This window comes from Uranotaenia lowii, chromosome 1 (genome assembly GCF_029784155.1).
Source record: "Uranotaenia lowii strain MFRU-FL chromosome 1, ASM2978415v1, whole genome shotgun sequence".
Lineage (NCBI taxonomy): Eukaryota > Metazoa > Arthropoda > Insecta > Diptera > Culicidae > Uranotaenia > Uranotaenia lowii.
Genome location: NC_073691.1, coordinates 12838305 through 12865718, shown reverse-complemented (window position 1 = coordinate 12865718; position 27414 = coordinate 12838305). Strand labels below are relative to the sequence as shown.

General features: G+C 41.1%; 2 protein-coding genes across 2 annotated transcripts; one reads left to right on the top strand and one right to left on the bottom strand.

Annotated features, from left to right (window-relative positions):
* Positions 1–19764: 19764 nt before the first annotated feature.
* On the top strand, positions 19765–21754 carry LOC129757378 (nuclear inhibitor of protein phosphatase 1). Its single transcript, XM_055754586.1, has 5 exons — positions 19765–19963; positions 20117–20549; positions 20610–20690; positions 20743–20911; positions 20980–21754. The coding sequence occupies exons 1-5, from the start codon at positions 19935–19937 to the stop codon at positions 21354–21356; spliced, it is 1089 nt and encodes a 362-aa protein (XP_055610561.1). The 5' UTR covers positions 19765–19934; the 3' UTR covers positions 21357–21754.
* A 1299-nt stretch (positions 21755–23053) lies between these two features.
* On the bottom strand, positions 23054–27029 carry LOC129750115 (stromal membrane-associated protein 1). The gene is made up of 3 exons (XM_055745347.1): positions 26615–27029; positions 25641–25984; positions 23054–25523 (listed from the first exon to the last, which is right to left on the bottom strand). The coding sequence occupies exons 2-3, from the start codon at positions 25887–25889 to the stop codon at positions 24282–24284; spliced, it is 1491 nt and encodes a 496-aa protein (XP_055601322.1). The 5' UTR covers positions 25890–25984; positions 26615–27029; the 3' UTR covers positions 23054–24281.
* Positions 27030–27414: the final 385 nt, after the last annotated feature.

The following is a 27414-nucleotide window of genomic DNA, read 5'->3' as shown; positions in this document are numbered from 1 at the left end:
GATTGTGGATCCGTTCTAGTCTGCTCTGAAACCATCTGTGGTATTTTTACCGACTGTCGTTTTGGGTTCTCGCTCTTATCACGCCACGTGTCTAGTAGCTGCTGCTCAAGGTCCGCGATACGCCTCAACAACGCCGCCGTATCATGCTCGTTTCCGCTTTCCTGATGTCCTTTTGGCTGCTTCGGAATAGCTCCTGTGCTGGGTCTAGCCTGTGACCACACCGTGTTCACGACAGGAGATGCTGTATATTGGCCAACGGGCCAAACCGACGGTGCTGTGTAGTAGTTCAGGGTGGGCACAGAAAACGGCAACACTGGAGATGCATGGATAGGCTGAGGTACCGAGACATTCCCAAGTGAATGCTGTGTACCTGCAACCCCCATTACACCCCCACCTGTTGGCGTTCCTGGTGCGAGAGGAGAAGTTGTCAAAATAGGAGCGCTAATCTGAGGGGTGTTTCCCTGTGCCGTGTACTGATGACCTCGCGGTGATGTTTGACTAGGCGGTCTCTGCCTCGGATCTCGCCTCGACCTTTGAGGATCCCTATCCGATTCAGTCTCCGAAACGCCTTTCTTTGAAGACCTGATCGGACGAAATTTCCCCAAGACCAACCGAATATCGTTCGCCAATTCCCTGACCATTTCCTTGGCCGCTGAATCCGGAGCATGACATCTAAGGGTTCGTTGGAGGTAGTGCTTAAGCCGAGAGTAACTGATCTCATCAGGTTTCTCCTCCAGCTTCTGTCTAAGATCGTTTACAATCCCAGCAATCCGGTCAAACTCCTGCTCAATTGTATACGGAGAAATATGTTCCCGATTTTCCTTTACATCGTCTTGGAAAAGCCTCCGTAACAACCTACATTTTTCGTCTAGATCACTCTCCATCGCTTTCACTTCTCCACGAATCAATAACTCGTAATTCACTTCGTCATTATTCAAATGGTCAACCCGCGGGAAATTCTCCATTTTTAATTCAAATTTTGAAGAAATTTTGACCGTTATGCACTTTCCAAAAATGTTTAAAAAAAAATTATAACAATGAATAAAAAAAATGAATAATGTATTAAAAATAAATAAGTAAATAAGAAAAAAAAATAGTAAATGGAAATAATGAAAATAAAATATGAATAATTAAACTAGAAAAATAAAATTAAATTGAATAAAAAAACACAAGAAAATCAACAAATTTCTTCTCCTTAAAAGTTTTTTTTTTTTTTTTTTTTTTTTTTCAAGCGGCAGCTTTATGAGAAATCACACGGCCCTTTTGAGGCCAAAATTACTCACCGCGGGGGAAAGCTAGGTAAATGAAATGGGTAGGATTGGGAGGAGACCGCAATACACCGGGCGGATTAAGAATGTGTCTCATTTAAACTCCGGTTGCTCTCTGACAAGTCAAACCCTGGCGAACCAGGGCTGGGCTTGCCAATGAGCCGTATTGCGAGCGAGGGTATTTTATATCGGTTGTATAATGTGTAAATGTGTAACACTGTGTCATGTGAAGTGAGCAACAAATAGTAGCTTTGGTATGGTTTGTTTGCTGGATTCGTCGTGATATTAAGTAGTATTGTGTAGTGTAAAGTGAGCAACAAATAGTAGCCTTTGTAGGGCTGAGTTTTGTTGTCACAGTGAGTAATATTGTGTCATCTGAAGTGCGCAATGTTTGAATTTTGTTGTCACAGTGAGTTTGTGTCATGTGAAGTGAGCAACAAATAGTAGCCTTTGTAGGGCTGAGTTTTGTTGTCACAGTGAGTAATATTGAGTCAAGTGAAGGGAGCAATGTTTGAATTTTGTTGTCACAGTGAGTAGTATTGTGTCATGTGAAGTGAGCAACAAATAGTAGCCTTTGTAGGGCTGAGGTTTGTTGTCACAATGAAAAGTTTTGTGTCATGTGAAGTGAGCAACAAATAGTAGCCTTTGAAGGGCTGAGTTTTGTTGTCACAGTGAGTAGTATTGTGTCATCTAAAGTGCGGAATGTTTGAATTTTGTTGTCACACTGAAAAGTATTGTGTCGTGTAAAGTGAACAACAAATAGTAGCCTTTGTAGGGCTGAGGTTTGTTGTCACAGTGAATAGTGTTATGTTGGGCCCTACCTATCACCTATCCTTACTCGATTCAAAAACTTTGAGCCCATGATAGTATTCTCTTGAGATTAGCATAGATTGGCGTATAAAAATATTTACAAATGAGTAAGTCTTAAGAGATTCAGAACAAATGCGTGGCTACTCTGTAATTATATTAACAACTTGGATACCATAAAACAGAATCTCCATTTAAAGGTGTTTATCACTGCAGCAATTGTAAAAAAAATCTACGTTACACACACAATAAAATAATTGATAAATAACCAAACAAGACCATACTACTAATGACAATGCTGTTCCTCTAAAGCCTCATCGCTAACTCTGAACATCTTCTCAGAGCAACTTTCCTCAATCTGTTTCGGTTGAATTAAATAACACTCCTATTTTTAATTCCCAATATTATCTTCCTGGACTGCCTTTATATTATTGTTTTTCAAAATCGTAACATCTTTCTTCGACTACCTTAATTGAATTTCAAGCCTAACCGAACAATAGACAAATCTACCAATAAGCGTTGAAACGAGAAAGAATTATTGTTAACAGGAAACTGTCCAAAAAGCATTCTGATCCAATGAGCCTCTAGTTCTTGTAAAATGCTTGATTTAAGAATAAGCTTTCGAAATTCATAAACCGCAAATACACACTTACTAGAGCATTGGGGAGGCGAATACTACTACCTTTACAGCCTAGCGTACGGGGACACATCTGAACCTACAGAATACCGGACCTGAAATATAAAACTTTATTAAACAAATTGTATGAAAAATTATATCAGGTCAAACAATCAATACTGATCGGACCATATTGAACACTGGTAAGACGTTTGTATAAAGCCGTGGGGCCAACACGTAGGTTCCGTTTCACTGGTATTCATCAGTGATCCGTTCGTGTTCGCAAGATCTGGTGTGATACTATCACTATTCGATTCTTTAAGATCTTGCGCGACAAGGCATACCCATTTATATCAAAGTGATATAAATGAGCCTCTTACCATGCCCACGGAAATTTCTTCTCCTTAAAAGTTGAGAAAATATTCTAAACAAAAACATTGAGCAGTTTTTTTTTTTTTTAAAGACAGAAACTACTTCGTTTCTTGATCAGAAATGGTGCACTTTAGCACACGTGTCTGTATAGTGTTTTACTATACGCAGTCTGTAACGACTTATCCGAAGATTACGGGTCTATATAACGAAAACTGTATAGTTTTTAAGTAACCGAAGAATTATAGCAAAAGCTGTAACTAAGCAGTGAGCATTCGCACACGCAACTGTATAGTATTTTACTATACGCAGAATCCCAAGAAATCTCAAAAAGGTGAACCAAATAATCTATTCATAATCCTTCATTGGAAGTTCCAAATGAAAATTGAATCCTAAGTGTACATAGTATATACCGAATATTCTTTTCTAAAGCCCAAAACAAGTCTATATATAATTACTGTGATTCTCCAAAATACCCGTAAATGCAGCCTTAGAAGCCCCACGTTGGGCGCCAAATCTGTAGCCGTAAACTGTCCGATCCGGTGCAAGCGTGTCGCTTATGCGCCACCCTTAAAGGGACGACACACCAAGATTAATTTGCCCGGCTGAGACTCTCCACAAGGCGAGTCCTTATAGCTCTTCCAAAAGGTCAGAAGGATCGAGACAGTTCGACTTGCCAAAACCAGCAACCGATGAACTCGAGGTTAACTCGGCCAACTCTCAAAAATATTCAAAACCCTGAAACTTTACATAAAAACCTCCCAGTAGAAATTACTCATACCTGATAAATAATCATCATTGGTCCACGAAACTACTCATCACCAGATGGCGGCAGCGAGTGGAAGTTGCCAGAGCTAAAGATTCAAACATTTGAATTGAAAGTGGACACGTTTCGCGAAGTAATGGAATTCCAAATCATCAAATTAAAACTCTTAGGTAGGCTTGATGAGAATAGTGTTGTATCTTGTATTCAGGAAATAAACATTTCAATTTTGGAGTGATAACAACTATTTTTCATTTTGCTAGTTCATTTTGGTAAGTTCAGTATAATGTAGTTGGGTTTATTCATAGCGCTAAAATACTTCTTCTTATTTACATTTTATTTCTAGCTAGCCTACCAGTGCGTGCGATTCTCTCTATCTAACTCTACCGTGCAGTGCTCTACTCAGCCAATCAGGAACGATGATGGATAGCTGCTCCCGCTGGAGTTTACGTGGTCATCCGTAACTCGTGAAACGAATGCATTCGAATTTTAGTAATAAAGGTTTTCGATCATGATCATGGTAATTCTGTTCGGTCTTCGGCCGAAGTAAAATTCAGGACTATATATATAGATTTTTAATGTGGCATAATTTATGGTTCAAAAGGGTTTGCAAACAGCAGATTCGGGCATCATTGGCCTCGCCAAGATTAAAGCAGGGGATTCATTAATATTTCGGATGAATCTTAGAATTAGCGGAAGCGATTAAAATTGTTGAGATCGCATTCCGAGCGAAACAATTTCGCTGCAATAATTGCGTTCTTTGCGGACGCTCTCTTCTACCGCTCGGCTCGATCGACTGGATGGAGCGGATGACGTCACGGCTGCGATGACGGGCGATGATGACGATGCGGCTTCTCGTTCAGTGGTGATACTGCTGCGGTTCCTTCGCTCCTGGTTGAGCGGAGTTGAATTTCGATGATGCGATGGTCCTTCCCCGTGTTGGTGGTCACTTCCGGATTTCCCTCTCGGGCGCAACATAAGACCCTCTTGTAGAACAGAGGTTCAGGGTACTGGGTTCGACCTCGAACCGGAACGTGACGGAACCACGCGGACGGTTTCCGATGTGGGCAGGCTGATGTTTCGGAAATTGGGTAACCGAGCTTAGGTTAGCGGGTCGCTCGGCTTCGGCGTCTTGCCGAAGAAATCTGGATGCGTGTTAACGGCGTGTTCTGAAGCTGCTGGCCTAATTTCGATAAGCACGCACTTTGACCTATCATTAATTGGTGTAGCCTAAAGCGATGGGCTTTTCTGAAGGAAAGGTAAAACTCGATACGCGGTCAAAAAGGCGCACTTCCACGCACATTCACTACCCAGATCAAAGTGATTTGTGGAGTGCAGCCTCAGATCAGGGCAAGTGATCCCGGTCGTTGACCTAAGCAGGAAATACGTTTTTCCCGAGCGATCTTTAGAAAAACTTCGGGATTTTGGTTACTTAAGATCGTCGCTCGCTCATTGGTTGGATTCTGGATCTTGCCCTCTCAATCCAAACCTTATGAAACATTAAAAGGAAACGGCTTGAGGTGAATAAGCCACGGATCTCAATCTTCGAACATAAGTTCGATGAAGACATCGAATCGAGCAGTTCCAATAGACTACATGAAGGCGCCAAACCGATACCTTGAATCGGTTTGTGGAGATCGAAATTTTCAAATGGTGCAACTGCTACATCGTCTATGACCGGACACCTCCTATGGCCGGACAACATTGATTTTTCGAAAACGCAATATCCTAAAAATGTTTTAACACCATGAAAATAAAGTAAATAGAAGCCTAATATGGCGTTAGAAATATGGTAATCCAATCTGAAAAGGTAAACCAATTATAGGCTTTGAAAGCTTTCGCCTAGTAGTTCGGCGAGGATCGTCCAAACTTTACATTTATATTGTGATCAGTTTTTACGGCTTGTCAAATGTGAATTGCACATAAACGTCATCGTTGGTTGGTTATCTTTCGACTTCAGCAGGTGTAAGATAACAAATCGGAAGCCCAAAGAAAATATTAGGAAAATAAAAAAAAATGCGATTTCTCTATGACCGGACACCATATTGTTGTCTATGACCGGACAAGAAAATATTCAAAATTATAAATGATTTCAACTTGAAACTTTCATTATTTTATCTCTATAGCACCCTCAAATGGTTCGCTAAAGATACGGATTCAATAACCAAACTATTTTGGTTCTATGATAAACTTTAAATTTTGCTGTCCGGTCATAGACAATTTTACTCTAGTTTTTTTTCGAAACAAATGTACATTCTGGTTTGTCAAAAAAACTTTTATGAATGGCTTCATAGAATGTTCAATATTGGAAAAAACGTACTCACAAGACCTAAGCAAGTGATTTCAGTCATTTTGCTACGTTTATGTGCCATTGGTGACAACTTTGGGGATGAAATTCGTAGTGTCCGGCCATAGACGACACTTTTGGAAATGAGTGAAAACTAACATAAAATTATTTCTCTTACCACATGAATTTGTTGTAAATTAATTTTTTTCTAATATTGTTTAGTGATCATAATATTGATACTCTTCAAATCAGTAGAGGAACCAATATTTACAAAAAAATATTTTTGAAGTTATTGCTTAAAAACCTTAAGTGTCCGGTAGTAGACAACTTCCCCCTACTGTTGGTGATGCGCAAAAATGATGTCCAGAATTTGTTCTCCTTTAATATGCAAAAAAAGAGATTTCAAGTTACTGTTATGCAGTCCGAGATATTTCAATCTAAGTACAAGTACTTTTTTTATTTTTTCCAAAATTTCATATTTGGAGCATAACTTAAAAACTGTTCTACTGAGATTTTTTTTAATTTCATTTTCGGATTCAGCGCCCGATTTCACATTTAAAATTACCTTCAGTTTACTAAGTTCAAAAATGCTTTAACTAGTGTTATATACCTCCCCATGGTGCTAACTGGGGTGCGATCAACCTTAGCAGAGATCAGGTACCCAACCCCGGTGGATGCTTTGTTCGCATGCAGACTGAGAGAGGGGGCTCCTTACGCGGCTGTTCTCCACGTCAGGGGTGGCGTGCGGAGTGCAACAACGCAATGGTTGTGTTCGGGACCCAACAGCAACATCTCGAAGGTCTTCCTGTGAGATAGTGGGGTTAGCTGCGGGCCCTGCGAGCCCGTGAATTTCGGATGGAAATCGGCAAAGACTCATGCGACGAAAAGGAACTAACGATTGGAAACTTGGAACAAGGAACTGCCGATCTCTAAATTTTGTTGGCAGTACTCACGTGCTCTCCTACGAATTGAAGTGCAGCAAATTCGACATTCAAACCGACAATTGAAAGGTTCAGTGCGCACCAGCTGACCAGCCGTACAGTCGCGCGAGCTCGTGGTTCCACACTCAGTTCTCCTGCACGCCGCCAAAGATGGTTCTTTACACTCGTCACTTGAATACTCCGAGTGTGCGCAGGTCCTCCTCGAGCAATATCCACGTCTCGTGCTCGTAGAGGACAACCGGTCTAATGAGCGTTGTGTACATGTTACACTTTGAGCGAGGGCTAAGTATTCCCGGAAACGCGTTCTCCATGATTTTCCATGGATTCACGGTCGATCGTGTCGTATGCGGCTTTGAGGTTGATGAATAGATGGTGCGTAGGGTCTTGGTATTCACGGCATTTTTGCAAGATTTGCCGTAGTGTGTAGATCTGATCCGTCGTGGACCTTCTTTCCATGAAGCCGGCCTGATGCCTACCCACGAATCGTTCGGTAGTTCTCACAGTCCAATTTGTCGCCCTTCTTGTAGATGGGGCATATTACTTCCTCCTTCCACTCCTCCGGTAGCTGACGCATGGCTTCTTTAACTTCACTCATCGTTGGGAGTGGCTCCTCTTCGCTCGCCGTTGGCTACGCCGGATATGTAGTTTCCCCCACCGTCTTAGTCTCCTGCATGTGCACCGTTCAGGTGTTCATCAAAGTGCTGCTTTCACCTTTCGATCACCTCACGATTGACCGTCAGGATGTCTTCTTTCCTTCCTTGGCATGGCACATTTCGGCTTGCGGCACGAAGCCTTTGCGGGATGCGTTGAGTTTCTGATAGAACTTTCGTGTTTCTTGGGAACGATGCAGCTGTCCCAGCTCCTCGAGCTCCTCCAGGCAGCGCTTGTTCTCCTGAAAAATTCGGACTTGCTGCCTCTGCCGCTGTTGGTAATTTTCCACGTTCCGACGGGTGCCTCTTTGCACTACTGTCGCCCGCGCGGCCTATTTATTCGTCCATCACCCTCCTACACTCCTCGTCGAACCAGTCGTTCCTTCGGCTGATGTCATGCTGAAGCAACTAGCAACGCGACCTACAACGCAACGTTCACACGACTAACCAGCTCTCATTTGATCTCCATGGAAATCGCGCAGACCTGTCATACTGGTCGCTTTGTATAGCGCGACCAATCTGATGCCAATGTGTTTTGTAGCGCGACTAGTAGGAAATCCAATAGGAATATTGTTTTTTCTCGATTTGAAGCAGTGATTCCGGGTTTTAAGCACAATAGTACGAAGATCTGTCCGAACTTGTGATAATAAACTAAAAAATATCTTAATCGGCGAGAAAATTTTCATGAATTCTTAGTTCCGGCAAAAAAAACAAGGAATTTTGTCGGTTCAAATTTTGGCATTCTTGCAATCCGGGTCGTGATTTGATGAGTTTTTGATGGCTCCCGAAAGAAAGGAGACGATTCAAAGCATTATCAGATGTAGAGAAGTGATGATTTGTAGGGAATTTCAAAGTCACAGGTCGCGCCAGCATGACATACCAATGCGTTGCAACGCAATCTTATTGGAACGTTGCGTTGCGTTGCTAGTTGCTTCAGCATGACATCAGCCTTCGTGTTCTTTATTTGCAAGACCAACTGGTACCGAAATATTTACGGAACAAAGTATAACAAGTTTATCAAATTCAATATTCATATTACTGAAATTTCAGTAATGTTTACCGAATATTCGGTAAAATTAAGATGTTTACCGAACAAACTAATTTTTTTTGGTAAATAGTCACTAAAAATTGGAGAACTCGTAGTTTCCCGGTTTTTAGATGGCGAGTAGTTTTTTATGAAATTCTTCGAGTATTGTGCAAAAGTTATTTATAAGAAATTATGTTTGTACAGATATCCATTTCTGTCAATGCAGCAAATTATTTATAGTCGAGGCCCTTGTGATCAGATGGGTGCAAGAGGCAAATCATTATTTCTTTTAGGTAATGTAATATATTTTTCAAAGAGCTCCTTATCGATACTAGTTTAATTATGAATTTTAATAATCTGATAATTTATTTAAATTCAAAACGTATTTAAAGTAGAAGAGTCCGGTAGCCCTGGGGAGTAACTCACCGTGTGAAAGTGTTGGTGTCGTCTCGCTTGCTGAACGAAGATGAGAAACCGATGTGAGTCACTCAATTTTTGCTCACTGTCTGGCTGCTTTCATTCATTTGGTCAGTGCACTGTTTAAACTACTTTTGTTTTATTTAATTTGCCAGCAATTCACTATGAAGGTTAACCGATGAAACTTGAAACGAACAGACAATTGACTTGCGTCTTTTACGCCAGTATTTTATTCACTTCCCCCAGATTGTTCTTCACAATTTCATTATCAAATCACAACTCACTTTTATGGAGCTCAGCTCACTGCTCCTCTGATACCTTACGTGTGTATGTGTTATTCACTTCCTACATCCCATGCACAGGTCTGAACAAACACTGCTAAATCTTGAGACTTGATTACTCGCCCACCCCCCCATTTACTCCAGTTGCTCTGTGCTTCTACTTCAGCTTCTCACTCTTTTTCTAGCCCAAGATTTTTCTTCCTCCATCCACGCACTTGCTACTTCATCAAACTGCACACAAATGGGTAGCCAGGAAAAAATGGTTCCCCCACAGTAGTGGCCACCAGGGCCAGTTCACCGTTAACCAATTGCGCAAACCGAATGCTCCGACATATTTTGAGGAACCGAAAACTTTTCACAAAACTCACCCGGCCATTTGCGCCATCAGGGATACGGTTATCCGCCGCCAGGGACCGACTTTTCACGCACTATTCCCTTCTTCGGTTTTTCAATAGGAAATTTTCGAATGGAAAAAATTATGAGTGGGACACACACAGGAAGGGGCTCAGCAACTTCGAACGCGGAGCCAAACGCGATAAAACTCTACGCTCGCGACCGTGGTTCGACTACGAATGAAATGGACGTAAAAAGCGAGTGGAATCCGTAAACGATGGACTCACCTCAATGCAGATCCACGGTTGGCTTCAATCGCACAGGGAAAGTTTGGATGTGTTTGTGTACTCGAGCAGAGGAACCCATTTTCTCGATTACACTGTTAAATTAGAATTTGAATATCAAATTGTTGTTTAACCAACTGTAAGTCAGCGAACACATTTGTGCATACCAAATTTAATACCGTATTTGTTTTCACCACCCGAAAGTGTTGCACCTTCCAAGCTGAAAACGAGCATGAATCGAGTTTTGCACCCACCTTTGTTGGTGTATACGTGAAATCGGCAGTGTCAACAGAAAACATCAAGCTGTCAAAAATCCATTACAGCTGGTATTTGTTTTGGTTTGATTTCGAAAATTGAAACAAATTTACTTTAGTTGATCATTGTCTAGTAAATAATATGAAAATTTTAACATGAATTTATGTATTATGTTGAATTGTGAAGATTTCAGATTTATTTTGCTTGGTAGATTCGCCTCTGGCTCTGATGATAATTGCAATACCGGCTGATTCTAGGTGGTCTATGTTTGCTGCTGCTAGACTGCAGTTACCCCAGCTTGAAGGTTCCGGTATTTTGAACGTTTATTCCTCGCAAATCTCATCTTCGTTCGAGTACCTATTTCCGTTTCTAGATTACAAAAGAAAAATTCTTGGAAGTCAAATTGGCGAACTCAGATCGCGGAAGTCGGGGGAGAAAATTTTGCTAACAGACCGAAACGAACGAAATTCAAGCTCCCAATGCGGGTGTAGTCTCGAACTACCGTTTTTGAAGGGCAACGTGTGGGAATCCGGGACTTGGGGCAACCGAGTATTGTCACCCTAAGGCACAGCTCGAAGCAGAGTAGCTTCGATGCAGCTGAACGATTCTTGCTGTGGAGACCAACTTATAGGACCCTCCCGAACAAGAAAACTTTTCGGTTTGGGCGATTCCACCAGATCTTTGGGTTGGCCTTTTTGCACTCGGATTTGCTGCTCTTTTTCGTCATCGCCTGGAACCGATTGCAGCAAGCCTTCTGGGCACATCTCTTCTTGGGAGCGTTGTTTGCTTTGGAACGTGCCATCCAGGTGAAATTCTCCGCCTCTTTTGGAAACGGCACTGCACGCAGAGAAAACTTGAATTTTGAAACGAAACAAAACTGACTTTGATTCAAAAAAATCATTTTTTCGATTCAATCTCCTGTTTTCTTTGAATCAATGAATTATGGTTTTGTTTCAAATAAATAATTTTTGAAAGAAAGAATTAATTTATTGAATCAAATAATTTTGGACTTTGATTTTAAACAAATTCTTTGATTCAAAAGACATTTGTTTAATTGCATTTTTATTTGGAAACAAAGTAAATTTTCTTTCAACCAAAGAAAAATGTATTCAATGCAAAGGAATAATTTCTTAAAATAAAAACTTCAAACTTAGAAGGTTTTTTGCATTGAGTAAAAAGAAATTTAAAACGGTTTGGCTGGTCGAGTAAATATGTGGATCAGAGTTAGTTAGTTAGGAGGATTCAGGATAAAGTATGGTAAGTTTATGTTAATTAAAGAATGAATATTGAAGATTTTCAATAAGTGCTTGAAATTTTACAGGACCACGGCCGATAGATGGTTTTCCAAGTCCCTGGATGCCTCAACCGAGGTGACGCTGCTCCAATCCAGCGATCAGGTCCACGAAAATTTAAACCGGATGATTCGATTGAAGTGAACCAGTGTGTGACCCAGTGTTTCATTTATATGTGAATAAAAATAAATTTTAAATTTGAAATCCTTTCTTTTTATTATTCGAAATTCCTAATAGGAATTTCAAAACAACAGAAAATAATGCTTCCAATTGGAATAAATAGAAAATGGTTCAATGAATAAAGGCTTTAAAATCTAAATTAAATTACCTTGTGGCAAAAGAAAGCAACTTTGAATCAAAAGAAACTGTTTTTTGTTTCAAAGTATCAATATTTTGAATCAAAGATTTTTCAAAAGAAAAATTCTTTGAAACAAACGAAAATGCATTTGAAACAAAGAAATTTTTATTTATCCCAAAATCAAAGGAAATTTTCCTTTGTTTTCGCTGCACTTTCCTTTGAAATAAAAAATCTTTTCGCTGCGTGTGGTATTGAATCCGAAACAAGTTTCCGTTCTTCGGGATAATAAAGAGAAAAAAACAGCTCGAACGCAATTTTTGCGGTATAGAAATAAACCAACCAGCTGATATTTGTTTACATCGGGAAGCACGTGCTGTCAAAATTCATGATAGTATTGGTGAGAGCGCGAGCAACACCGAATATTTTCAGAGTGTTCCACCGTCCACTTTATGGTGCACTACCAGTGGACTACTCATCCTGAAAACGAGCATGAAAACAGCAAAAAGTGCACTACCGGTAGTGCCCCGGTGCACCACCACACGAAAACAAATTCTCTATAAGAAAGAAAGAAAACGCAGACCTTCCTCACAACGAATACGGAATTTGCAAAGTTTTGAACAGGAATACATGCGTAAATACAATCTGCGCGAATACAATGAAATTCTGCATTTGCGAATACCAATAGCACGGCTGTGACACTGTTTGATATGTATACACTCAGGCAAATTCTTATTATAATTTTCATAAGATGCATCTTATGAACCGCTTTTTAGAGTGTAAAATAGTTTTTCATAAGAGTCTTATGAAATTCTTTCAATTTTTATACGATGTTCTTATGAAAAATAGAAGAAACGGCATTGTGGAAAAATAATGAACACATTCATTCCACCAGTCATCTATTTCATCGTCGTCAGAAGCACTAACCAATGGTAAAGTTTCTTCAATGTCAATTGATTCTGATATTCTAAATGGTAAGTTTTCGTTGACATTTAATTTTAATGAAGCTTGAAGAATACTTGTAAGCTCAAAAGATATATTTTAATTATTATTTACTTTACAGATTGGCTACCGATAAGAAGCGCGAAGTCAAAGGGCCGAGGCGGCAATAAAATTGGGTGTTAAAGGGCTGCTGATTGTCGCCATGATGTTATTTCAAACCAATGTTATCAAAAATAAAATTATTTGAAAAACAATCTTGAATTATTTTTATTGTACGCGAAATTTTCTTTTCCCATAAGAATATCTTATGAAAAACAACAATCCCTCATTGAAACCGGTGTTCATCCTTTGAGTTCATTTCCATCATAAGACAATCTTATGAACATTCGTTCCACATCACTCGCCACAAGCGGTAGTGTTTCGTTGCTCCTGCTAGTGTTCCGTAAATAGCATATAGTGTGTGAAGAATTTCGCCCTGATCATCCGGATGTGTGTTCCGTTAGGGCACTCTGCTATTCGATATACCCGATATACTCGTTATCGGAAAAAGTGATACCACAAAAGTGATTAAGTTTTGTGCGCGGCATCGCATCAGAAGACCATCATCAGCCGAAAACAAAAGGCCCCGCTGTTGTACACGATTGCCAGCCAGCAAGGTCATTCGTCATAATAGACGGATAGGAAACCACGTTGATCGTTCGAAACCAGTTGTGTTAGAGTGGTTCGACCAACTAGGGTGGTTCGAAATATTTTTTTTTGGTTTTTATACTTTTTTTTCCAAAAAAGTTTTTTTTTTTTTCCTTTTGGTTTTATTTATATATTTTATTTATATCTTCCTTTTCTTTTATTCTTACTTTATTTTTATATTAATTTTTTATCTTTTTTCTCAAACAAAATTTTGTTTGAGTTTTTTTTTATAAAGGTTTGACTCTCCACTCTTGCCCGTTATGTCGGAAAGCAACCGACTAACGGATGACGGCGACGAGGAAGGCATGCATCCTCCTTTTAGAGAGGACGACCTCTCCGAAGAATATCTTCTGGAACAACAGTCTTCCCAAAATATCCACATTCAACCGATGTACCTCTCGGACACGGAAGATACTCCTTCCCCCCTCCCACAGACCCCTAACCCTCAGGTTCCCTTTGTGTTTGGCAACTCCCCACCATCACCAGACCCTCAAGAAGTTAACGAGCTGCCTAAACCGCCCCCTCGTCGTCGGGTTTACCAACCTGAATCGACGGGACCTTGGGTAGTTTACATCCGGTCCAAAATGAACGGGAAATCACCTAATGTGATTTCCATCGCCCGAGACCTCGACAGATCTTACCCTTCCGTAATCAGCTACCAGCCGATGAGACCGCACAAGATGCGCATTGTTGTTGGTAGCCTGAAGGAAGCGAATGCCATTGCTTGTGACCCGAAGTTTACGATCGAATACCGCGTATACGTTCCCGCTCGTGACGTGGAAATTGACGGAGTGGTAACCGAAGAGGGTTTGACCGTCGATGATCTTGTGAATTCCGGGGTTGGCCGATTCAAAGACCCTGGTCTTCCCACGGTCAAGGTGCTGGACGCGCGTCAGTTGAAATCAGCATCAGGCGAGGGGGAAGAACGAACATTTTCCCTGTCGAACTCCTATCGTGTTACCTTTTCCGGCACTGCACTTCCTGATTTCGTTGCGATCGGGAAGGTTCGTCTACCTGTGAGACTTTATGTGCCTTCGGTCATGTACTGCCAGAATTGCAAACAGTTGGATCATACGGCCGCCTACTGTTGCAATCAGGCACGCTGCTCTAAGTGCGGGGAGAAGCATGCGGAAGCTTCGTGTGAAGTACAAGCAGTAAGCAAGTGTTTGTATTGCACAGGCGAGGAATCTCATGCTCTCTCGGCGTGTCCGAAGTACATATCGCGCCGGGAAAAAATCAAGACTTCTTTGAAAACTCGCTCTAAAAAATCATATAGAGACATGCTGATGAAGTCTTTGCCAATCGTCTCAGAGAACCAGTTTGGCCTTCTAAGTGACTATGAATCCGAAGGGGAGGATCCATGCGAAGGAACTTCAGCTGGGCCATTTGTTAAAAAAAATGTTTCACAGGCTCCAAAAAGGAAACGCACAACTAACACACAATCCAGATTAGCTGCCAGCAAAGTTAATAAAACCAAAAATCCTCAAAGTGGAAATAGTAATTCTACCCCTCCTATTCAGAGACCTCCGGGTTTTAATCCGTCCCCGAAGGACTTCCCTCCACTTTCCGGTAAGTCAAAACCCCAGACTTCCCTTCAAAATTCAGGACCATCAGTAGCAAACAGGAATGCAACAATTCCCAGAGAAACTGCATCTGATCCATCGTCGAACGGTTTGCCCAGCTTTTCGGCTGATGGTAAGATGAAATTTTCGGAAATTGTTGCATTCATCCTAGACTTTTTCAGCGTACCAGCAGGTTGGAGGACTATGATTAATATGTTTGTACCTCTTTTAAGAGAAGTCTTGAAAAAGAAAGCTTGCACTATGACCCTCATCGCAGAAGCAATTTCTTTTGATGAATAACTCGTCCACTGAGGTAAGAGAAATTGTTTCTGTATTGCAATGGAACTGCAGAAGTATTTTACCAAAATTAGACTCCTTTAAAGTATTGGTACACAATTTGAATTGTGATGTGTTCGCCTTATGCGAAACTTGGCTCTCTCCAAACACTGATTTCAACTTCCATAGCCACAATATTATTCGCCTGGATCGAGATGGGCAAAGAGGGGGTGGCGTTCTTTTGGGGATCAAGAAATGCCACTCTTTCTATCGTATTCCATTACAACCATCTCCGGGTATTGAAGTCGTCAGTTGCCAAGCTAGAATTAAAGGCCAAGACCTTTGCCTAGCCTCGGTATATATTCCGCCAAATTCAAGCGTGAGCGGGAACCAATTGGCGAATATTATTTCACTTCTTCCAGAACCCCGACTAGTTCTGGGAGACTTCAACTCCCATGGCGTGGGCTGGGGTAGCTCACGTGATGATGATCGTGCTAACATGATATATGAGCTGTGCGACGACTTCAACATGACTGTCTTAAACAATGGGGAAGTGACTCGAATTAATGGAACCCAATCACAGCATAGTATTTTAGACCTTTCTTTAGCTTCTTCCTCTCTGAGCTTGGATTGTACGTGGAAGGTAATCCAAGACCCTCAGGGAAGCGATCATCTGCCTATCAATATTTCTATCACCAGTGGTCGTAGTCCACCTGAAGAGATCAATATTCCTTATGACCTCACAAAGAATATAGATTGGAAAAAGTATGCATCAGGTGTCATTGAAGCCATCGACTCAACGGAAGAACTGCCTCCGGAGGCAGAGTACAGTTTTATGTCCGGAACAATTGTGGACTGTGCAATCGGGGCACAGGTCAGACGGAATGACAATTCGACGATACAAAAACGACCTCCCACTCCATGGTGGGATGGAGACTGCTCACGTGCGCGAGGAGAAAAGTGCAAGGCGTTTGTTGAGTTTCGCAGAACCGGATTGCCAGAGAAGTTCCAACGTTACTTGTCCTTGGAACGCAAGTTTAAGAACTTGATCAGGGGCAAGAAACGTGGGTACTGGAGGCGATTCGTGGATGGGTTATCTCGAGAAACGTCTCTGCACACGCTTTGGAAAACAGCTCGAAACATGCGAAATTACACACCTTCGAACGAAAGTGAAGAAAGCTCGAGTCGTTGGCTGACACAGTTCGCGAAAAAGGTCTGTCCGGACGCAGTACCAGCTCAGAAAAACTATCGGGATACAGAGAATAGTTCCGAAACGGAGGATCAATTCTCGATGGTCGAACTTTCACTTGCGCTCTGGTCATGTAACAATTCAGCTCCCGGACTGGACAGAATCAAATTCAACTTGTTGAAGAATCTGCCAGATACCGCTAAAAAACGCTTGTTGAATTTATTCAATAAGTGTTTAGAGATGAACATTGTGCCGCATGAATGGAGACAGGTGAAAGTTATCGCCATCCAAAAACCGGGAAAACCAGTTTCTGATTACAATTCGTATAGGCCGATCTCAATGCTCTCGTGTCTCCGGAAACTGCTCGAAAAAATGATTCTCTTTCGGCTGGATAAATGGGTTGAATCAAACAATCTCTTGTCAAGTACACAATATGGATTTCGTAGAGGCAAGGGTACGAACGACTGTCTAGCATTACTTTCATCAGACATTCAATTGGCGTTTGCCCAAAAAGAGCAGATGGGAGCAGTATTTCTGGACATCAAAGGGGCATTCGATTCGGTGTCCATAGAAGTGCTATCTAGTCAACTTAACTCTTGCGGACTTTCACCAATTTTGAATAATTTTCTTTATAACCTGTTGTCTGAAAAAATCATGCATTTTAGTCATGGAGAAACCAAAGTTGAACGAATTAGTTACATGGGTCTACCCCAAGGCTCATGCTTAAGCCCCCTGCTATACAACTTTTATGTCCGAGAGATCGATGCTTGTATGGCACAAAATTGCACGCTAAGACAGCTTGCGGATGACTGTGTTGTTCATATCACAGGTAAAAAAGGCACTCAAATTAAACCTCCGTTACAAGAAACTCTAAATAATTTATCACATTGGGCCAGGAATCTAGGCATCGAGTTTTCGCCTAGTAAAACCGAGTTAGTAGTTTTTTCAAGGAAGCATTCCCCTCCTCAAATAGAGCTCCTTATGATGGGTAGAACTCTAACTCAATCTCTTAGTTTTAAATATTTGGGTGTCTGGTTCGACTCTAAATGCCTCTGGGGAAAACATATTAGGTACTTGACACAAAAATGCCAAAAGAGAATCAATTTTCTTCGAACGATTACTGGAACCTGGTGGGGTGCTCATCCACAGGACCTCATCAGGTTATACCAAACAACGATACTGTCGGTCATAGAATATGGAAGCTTTTGCTTTGAGTCCGCCGCGAAAACCCACTTGATTAAACTAGAACGAATACAGTATCGTTGTTTGCGTATTGCCATGGGTTGTATGCAGTCGACACATACGATGTGTCTCGAAGTACTGGCGGGAGTAATGCCGTTGAAAAATCGGTTCCTCGATTTATCGCTACGTTTCCTAATTCGAAGTGTTACTATGAATCCTTTGGTGATAGAAAATTTGGAAAGGCTTATGAATATTAATTCGCAAGTAAAATATGTAAACAATTATAAAACTTTTAGTCAGTTAGAAATAAACCCTTCTTTGTTAAATTCGGACACGAGTCACTTTTACCCGATCAGTAGTTCCTTAATAAAATTCGATCTGTCCATGACCGTTGACATCCGTGGAATTCCAGATCACGTCCGACCCAACGTCATTCCTTCAATCTTTGCATCAAAAGTACGTGAAATTGACCCTACAAAAATGTTCTTTACTGATGGTTCTAGAATCGACGGCGCGACTGGTTTCGCAGTGTATAATGAGCGTTTTGAAGCTTCTTTCAAGCTTCAAGAGCCATGCTCCGTTTACGTTGCCGAACTAGCCGCAATTTATTGTACCTTGGAACACATTCGCACTCTGCCCGTAGACCACTATTTCATCTATTCGGATAGTCTCAGCTCCGTTGAGGCGATTCGATCGATGAAACTGATGAAGCGCTCTTCCCATTTTTTGCTGGAAATTTCAGGGATATTGGGCGCTTTGATCGAAAATTCGTACAGGATTACCTTAGCTTGGATCCCGTCTCATTGTCTTATTCAAGGCAATGAGAATGCGGACTCATTGGCTAAGGTGGGCGCGTTACAAGGTGAAATCTTTGAGAGGATAATAACTTACAATGAATATTTTTCAATACCTCGCACTTTAGCGATTAACGCTTGGCAGTCTAGCTGGGACAATGGCACAAAGGGACGTTGGCTCCATACGATTATCCCTAAGGTTCCGACGAAGGCATGGTTTAAGCATTTTAACATGAGTCGCGATTTCATTCGCGTGGTTTCTCGGCTCATGTCAAATCACTGCCGGCTTGACGCGCATTTGTTTCGTATACAACTAGCTACAAGCAATGTTTGTGTTTGTGGGGATGGCTACCACGACATTGATCATGTTGTGTGGACGTGTGAACGGTTTGATCGATCGAGGGCTTGGCTACTGGATACCCTTAGGGCCCGAAGTAAACTACCTGGTGTTCCAATTCGAGACATCTTGGCAAACTTAGATCTTGAATATTTGTACCCTATATACAAATATCTTAAAATGTCTGATCTGGTCGTTTAGTCCTCTTCCCCTCTGTCTGTACTCTATCTAATGCTCTTTTCGTCTATTTATTAGAACAAACTTTCATCCGACGGGTCCTACAACACCACAAAGAAGGCTGGCCAGGAAGTCGAAAACCCTGAGGTAGCTATCGAAACCACAGCTACAGGAAGCCACCACCGGACCCTAACGGAAACTGTTCTTGGAAGTGACCCCAGTTAATCCCCTTTCCTTTCCTATACATAGTTGAATTAACAGTTGAGTAGCCGCGACGATTACGGCCCCCCTCTTACTAACCCAAAGTTAGGAAAAATACTCCCGGCACATAAAAACTTTATAAGTAAAATGCCTAATAAAAACTTTTGTAAATAAAAAAAAAAAAAAAACAATCTTATGAATTTCATTATTTTTTCTTATGGCGCCACTTCATAAGAAAATCTTATGGCATACTTAATAGGATTTTTCTGAGTGTACGGGATCGTGCGTTTCTCTTGAACATGGCTTTGCTTCTATAGAAGCAAATATTCTATACGAAATACCTGAAAAAATTCTCATGATTCTTTTCTCAAATACAATTTGAAACCTGATTTCAGGTTTATTTTTTAAAAGGCTTTTAGTAAAACAGAATCAAAATTTTGAAATGAAAACAAAAATACAAGGCTACGTTGCAGGAAAGGATGATTGTTTGTAGTTTAAATAGAACTGCCAGCACTTCTTTTGTTGATTTTCGAATGCGTGATGTCAAAAGCTCGTATTTATAAATAAACTTTTTCCTAATTAATTTTGTAAGTGAAATTATTACTATTTAAGCTGTTTTTTAAATAGTAATATTCAAGTGAAGGAGTACAATTTGTCTCCGAAACGAAATACTATTTCGTTAAACAAATTGCCATCAAAAATATGTCGAATCACTACGATATTCCCTCATGGTAAGATTGTTATCTGCAAAACTTCTGAATAATTAAAACTTGATATCATACTTTAATCAGTTTTAAAATCAATTTATTGTTTGTTTTTTAAATGTCAACATTAAAACCCGTTAGATTGTTTAAATTTGTTTTTTCAATTATCTCTTATCAAAGGGCTGGTAAGCCACCGACCGGGCTACATCTGGACGTGATGAAGGACGATAAACTCATCCAGAAGCTAATGATCGATGAGAAGAAATGCTACCTTTTCGGAAGAAACCCGCAGATGAATGATTTTTGCATCGATCATGCCTCCTGTTCCAGGGTTCACGCGGCTTTCGTATATCACAAACACCTGAACATTGCCTACCTGGTGGATCTGGGTTCGACTCATGGGACCTTCATCGGGTCGGTTCGGCTGGAAGCGCACAAACCTACCCAGCTGCAGATCAACAGCATCTTTCACTTTGGTGCCTCGACGCGGCACTACATGCTGCGGGAACGGCCCCAGGTTGGCTCCCGTTCCAACATCATGGAAGACCTCCCGATGATGGATACCAGCGATGGAACGTATCTTGGGCTTCCGGAAAGTCAGACGGATTTGGATGTGGGTAGCTTGTTATGATAAATGTTAAAGTCGTTTAATTATTTACTTGTCTCCTATCAGAATTTGACCGAATACAATACGGCTCACAATAGAAGAATTTCAATGCTTGGAATTCCGGATGAATCTAGCAGTTTTAAAAAGGTAGCTAACAAGTTTAATGGTAGATTTAAAACTAATTTATCCTTTTTTGCAGAACATGAAAAATAAACGCAAACGAAAGGGAGTTCAGTTTAACGAAGACGAAATCATTATCAATCCCGAGGATATTGATCCAAGCATCGGACGGTTCCGCAATCTTATCCAGTCCACTGTAGTCCCGGTGGCGGCTAAGCGAGCCAAAATGGAGCACACCAATAGCATGGGTACAGATTTCGCTATTCCTAGAGCAATTCTTCAAAAAATCTTGCTAAAAATCTCCCACTTTTCATAGGATTCTCAACTTCTCCATCGGCCAGTAAAATCTTGCAACATCCCCACCACAGCTTGGCCAACAACCTTTACCACGGCATTGACGATCATCAGGGTGCCGACGGGCGTAACAACTCAATGGGATACCCCATGGACGCCACCCCGAGCGGACTAACCACCAAGCTGGGCATCATTCTGCCCAACCCGGCACCCGATGTCAATCCGGTCAGTAGTGTGGCTTCCAGCTCCTCGATCATGCCACCGCCCATGTTCAACAGCATGGCACCGAAGAATGTTAAAATCATAGAGAAACCGGACCTCTCGGACGAACCCAAGAAGAAGAAGTACGCCAAAGAACAGTGGCCCGGCCGAAAACCTTTGGGGCTCGGTGGATTTTAAGCGTTTTAAGCAGATAAGTATTTCATTCATCTATTATCATAAAAGGTAGCAATTAGCACCGGTGTGTCTACTCGAAACTACTTCCACATGTGGAAGAGTAAATGTGACCATGGACGCAACATTAGAGTAACGTATATAATTTGATGTCTATCCACTTGTATACTTTAGGGGATGAATAAGCCGTACACGCTTAAAATCCCGGAAAAATGTATGCTTTAGATGTGTGAAAAGTGAACAACTTTCATACAAACGCGTAAGCGAATTTCAACACAACTAATCGATATGCATTTTGATTGATGTTTCATTGATTTGAGTATCCATGTTTGGAGAAAGCTTTGATATAGAGTTCTTGATAAAATGTTCAATCATGGAATACAAACTAATAGAATAGTTTTCTGTTACTGTACAGAACTGGTGGGTTGTTGTTATTCATCCGAATATTCCTGTATGAACCATGGTATTACTGGTGAAAGTCTTAGTATAGGTCATGGAATGTTCACATTTTTCTGGTATTTCTAAAAGGTTTTTCTATTTAAACTCGTCGAAATTTGCATGGTCGTCAGATTAACACTCACGTCTTCTTAATACCTGAATAGTCATGAGATATTTGTGGTAAAATACGCGGAGAAAATTTGAGGTGTACAGAGCTTCTTGTCGAGATCTTCATTCGTATAAGCGACGACACAATCGTTAACCAACAGTCTAGGAGACTAGTGCGGTCTCTTCGCTATTTGTTCAACCTGGCTTTGCCGGCTGACTCGATTTTAGCACAGAGAAATTATAGTATCTGCTGTAGCTCTTAAACTCCCCTCTAGCTAGTCTTTTAAATCCTTTTAAATCCTTGTTTATGAATTGCATTCCATGAAACGACGAGCGACCGCGTCACCCGAGTTTGCTTTTCTGGGTTAATGAATGCAATGGGTGGGAAGACTCATGATATACCCCACGTATATCTCATACTCCGTAAACTCCTTCTGGGAACACATATCTCTCTTCTACACGACATAAGACCTGATTTTACACTTGAGAACCGATCTCTCATCATGAAGACTCGAGGTTCTCCTTTCGGAGATTCGAGGTCTGACACGCACGGGCCTAAAATCCCGAATAAGACGTCATTCTACATCGACTCGAATGACTCGCCGGGTGTGGAGAGCCACTCTACTCCGCAGATATTTCCAGCCTTAGGGCTTGCCATATCCCCAATTTTTTTTATTAGTTGATCACCCAGGTGGTAAATCCTTTTTACGGATTGCATTCCAAGGCACGGCGAGCGACCGAGTCCCCCCAGTATGCTACTGTCATATCCCCATAGCTTCGATTATTTGCAAACTACCTGATTGTGCAGTTCAGTGTATTCACTACGAAGAAGGTAAAGTCTTATCCAGATAGCTTCAAATACACATTCAACGACGGTCCCCTACCGATGGTGTTAGTCTACTCCGACCGTAGGGTTTGGCTCTTGTTGCCTCCGCGACTCTTTTTCACGCTACCGTCTGCCATTCGGCAGTTGCATCAGTCGGCCTTTTCAGCAAGGCCATCTTGCCTTATTCCTTACTTCACCTCTACTAACTGAGCTTAGATAAATCGCCGTTCGGGAAAGGACAGAAACTCGTACAGTTTGGATGGACAGTATTTTTGCTAAGGGGAGCAAAGGAACTTATTCCATTTCAATCAAATACCAACACAATAACCACTAGTTAAATTTTCCTATTTATTTACCTTATGTTTTATTCCACGTTATACCACGTTATACATTTTTGTTTTCGTTAATTTTAAATTACATTCAATTGTCGGAATATAAATGTTTTTTACTTTTTTTTTTCAAATTTCATTTTAGCTCATGTTTATACTCATAATAATACAGGATAACGAAAATTTTGCACTCATCACTTGTTAAATTGAATCATTTTTCAGCATTATCTAAATTTTTATTTCACTGCTCCAAATACTTAACATGCACATTTCTGTTTTCCTCTGTATCGATACCTCCGAGTGTTTCGGTGAACTATTCACCTTCTCTTTTTAAAGTCTCTTATACTATTTCGTAGTTTAGATAAACGCTATGCTGTAGTACTCTTGTTTTTCTTTTTTTTATAACCCTTCACAATTCGCACAGTCGAAATTTGATTCTTTTACATGATCTGAATGTTCGAACGCGAGGATTTTTGTAGCGGATGTTTGCTTTCATGAATTGATTGTTTCCACTATATGATAATTACAGAGGTTTCCCTAGTAGTAACCCAATTGATTATTAGTTTTAGTTTTGTTGTGTTGCTTGTACATATTACAATATAAGTGCCCATCGATTAAATTGCAATAGAACAATAATGCCAGCTTGTGTAGGATTGTGATTGCTCAAACATGTAACACTCATAAATCAAGCGCTTACGCGTGAAATATAAAAAAAAAGGAAAAAAGATTTTTTTTCAGTGCAGATCAAAAATATTTCTTTCATTTGAAACCATTCAACTCAGCATATAAAGTAGCTAGGTATAAAAAAAAACAAACATTCTTTAGCGTTCACAATACTTGATTGCATCTACTATTTCTGAGATATTCTTTTAGTCGGGTTTATATAGAATGTGATTATGATGCGTCATTCAGTTTTTCAATTTTACTAAACGCTTCGTTCAGTTGTTTTAAGTATTAAAATATATAAGTAAATATACTTTCTTTACGAAATTCTTTCTTAAGGTAGGTTCTGTAATTTCCTTGCTTTACCGTTTGAATAAGTATTTTTCCGTTTTTCATTCTTTATAATTTGCTATCTGAATTTAATATGCATAAATTTGCTGTACGTTGGGAAGTAAACATTCCTCTCGATATAACTCATAACTCGTCTAAAAAACAATACATGCGATTTGTCGCTTTTCTTCTATCATCATCATACTACTAGTCGCAAACATACCTAAAAGTATTGTATTATTGCCACACGTCTCGTAAATTCATGTTTCCGAATTGATTGCTTAGCTTGTCGGGTTGCATTTGGGAAGCGTTCTGCGGGGGAAAGTTGGCAAATGCGTTTCCAGTGGTGGGTATCGTCGCTGCTCCGAAAGCACTTGTCGCTGGATGTTGTTGACCTTGTTGGGGATTTGCCACCGGGAACTGATGAAGGGGTTGATGTTGATGGGGCAGGGCTGCACCGAAACCAACTGGTTGCGGTTGCATTTGACCTGGCGCCGCCGCAAATGCTCCGTTGTTGAATAAGGCCGGTTGGCTAACGCCGGCCGCCGGCAAAAACTGACCTCCATTGGCTGCCGGGAACGCTTGGAAAGCACCAAAACCGCCGGCCATGTTCTGGGGCATCGCTGCTGGCATGCCATTGTTTATCTGATAAGGATTCGCACCGGCAGCTTGGGGAAAAGCATTAGGTTGGAAGCTGTTAAAGTTTCCAAATCCTCCCATATTGGCGTTGAAGTTGTTATTCATAATTCCGGTTGGTGCAGAACCGTACAGAGCCAAGATTTTATCCTTTGTAAGTTTCCCTTGCAATTCTCCAGCTTGACTGGTAGATTGATTGAAAAAATCTGCCTCCTCTTTGGCCAAATTTGAGAAATCATCGCCACCCGCAACTTTTTCATTTGGCCGTTCTAGACCACTCATACCAGACAAAATATCACTCAATGAACCTTCACCATTGGCTTTGCCCTTACTAACAGGTTGAGGACTGGTGTCAGGTCCCAAAGACAATCCCAGTAGATCGGACGTTCCCTGACTGCTGCTCCCACTCACGTTTCCAGCCGACTCCGAAGAATTTCTGTTCGAAGGTTTGCTACTGCTGGCGGGAGCTTTCAGTTTCGGAACCGAAGCTGCCCCTGAAGATCCTAGACCGGACGACGAGGACACCTTTTTCTCCGCGCTAGCATAGCTTGAGTTCAAAGACGACGCCGCGCTACCTAGCGATAATCCACCACTGCCTCCTCCACTTGCGACAGCTTTCTTTTTGCGCTTCTGCCGCTCGATTTCTTCGTCGATCTCTTTGTCCCAGTCTACCTTGGGTGGGGGTGGGGCCACCCACTCCCGTGCAATGTATTTTTTCTGTTCGTACTTGGCCCGAATAAAGCTTTCTAGAGCTGAATCCGTTTGCGGTCTCCGGAACCCATCTGGTAGGAGGGCCTCGTAAACAGCACGTGCTCTGCTATTGCCCATCTGCTCCAGTGATACCTGAAAATGATGTTTTATTGTCAAAATAAACATACCTATACTGATTGAATCACAACAAAATTAAAGATAAACTATGAACACATCATGAGTTTTTGCAACATATCCTAATACACTTACCACCTGCTCCGGCGTCCAACTGTCCAGGTTCACCGATTTCACCCGGGATATGTGCACCCCTAGGTTCCGATGGATGCCGGCACAACGGATGCACAGAAACACCCCGAGATTCCAAGAGGCCCACCGGGGACCCTTGGCGTCGCAATCCACGCAATACTTGTTGTCGTCATCGCGCAGCATCTTGGTCAGCAGCAGTTGGCACTTCTCCTGGATCTGCTTCTGTCGTTCGGTTTCATTTTTGCGGCTCATCTTGAAATGATGTATAGTTTGCACTTCAAATGTAGCTAATTCTAGCTCCGAATATGTATGTTCTCACAACTTCTAGTTATAGCTTAGCGTTAAACCTGAAAAGGAAAGTAAAAAGAAATATTACTAAAGCAATGAAATTCCAAATATCAGATACATTTAAAGAAGGATTAGTCCAAAACAAACATAAAAACCATCTATAAAATTACTAATATGTAGTTAAACATGTTTATCAATGATTCATGGGAAGATTTCAACGCAGTACAACGAACCATCGCAATCGCCATTCTGTTTTGTTTTTCTACTTCCAGCGAGACTATTTTCTTATCGCTTTCTGTTCACAGCACAGCAGAACTGTTTTGACGATCCACCCCATGGATACAATGATATTCATTCAACAAACATATCAAATTATGGTTCATTTTTCATTTCAAATTTCTTTCTTCTAAAAACATTTACGCGAAGCTCGAGAAACTGTTCAGGGCCAAACATTGACCCCTTGAACTTCCGGTCTTTTGAAAATGTTTGTTGCAATTTTTTCTCCTTTTTTCTTTTAAGATCTTGCGAACCAACCGTGAAACAGGCAGGTGCAAATCGCAAATAAGCTTCCAAGTTCAGGTGATAAGGTAAAACTTGTTTCTCTTATGTGTCCTTCGCTTCTTGGTGCGATTGTGTGTGTATGAATAATATAAAGGTGCTAATCGAAAATGCCTGAAAATTCCATTTACCTGGTTAAGCAATCTTCCTCCGACGGACAGTTCTTTGCCGTGACTCGCTTCCGGAAAGGAACCAGCCCCAATAAGTTAATAATTAATTATTTTCCTTAGAATATTTTTTTCCGTAGGTAGCTATCGAGCAGCAGCCATTCATGCACTCATCGTCACTGACTTGTCACAATGATTAATCCTTTTCGCACGGGGTCAGAAAACTTAGCCAGTTACCGAACTTCCGTCGCAATGAATTTCTCCACCAATCTTTATAGCTGAGAGCAGTTCTTCTCCGGGAATATCGAAACTTTCTATCAAACTGCCAGCAGGATGCAATTTACAAGTTTTATCGTGGGAATTAAAGTGAAGTTTTATCTTTTCCAGTTGCTGCGAGCTAGCAGGGCTTCTTGTTCTTCCAATCTGCCTTGGTACGCGATATTTTTTTTACTGCTGATGATGGGTGTCATCAAGGGGGGTACATAGTAGGTGTACTGATCTACAAAATTTCCGAATCAACCATGTTGGTTTTTCAAATTGGCTACCAAGGCTACGTTGCGTTTGTTTACCAACAAAGCACACGGTTTTCCTTTAGTTCAATCATGTGTAAGATTAGATTTGAGGAAATTGCCCTAGTTTGAAGGAACCATCGTCCAGGAGATTGACCTGGAAGACTCCTGAGGACCTTAACTCAGAGAATACCTCCAAGTGTCGAGAAGCTGTAGATTCTAGTAGCGATGATACCATCATCGGTTGGAATAAAAAGAAGAGTTCGTTCATTTCCCTTCCCTAGGGATCCTACTCGGTTGGTTGCCCTGTTGCGG

Coding starts and splice junctions, on each gene's coding strand:
- LOC129757378 (XM_055754586.1), top strand. CDS start 19,935: ATGTCGAATCACTACGATATTCCCTCATG. Junction 19,964..20,116: donor CACTACGATATTCCCTCATG/GTAAGATTGTTA, acceptor CTCTTATCAAAG/GGCTGGTAAGCCACCGACCG. Junction 20,912..20,979: donor GGAGCACACCAATAGCATGG/GTACAGATTTCG, acceptor CACTTTTCATAG/GATTCTCAACTTCTCCATCG.
- LOC129750115 (XM_055745347.1), bottom strand. CDS start 25,889: ATGAGCCGCAAAAATGAAACCGAACGACAGAAGCAGATCCAGGAGAAG. Junction 25,524..25,640: donor GTTGGACGCCGGAGCAGGTG/GTAAGTGTATTA, acceptor CATCATTTTCAG/GTATCACTGGAGCAGATGGG.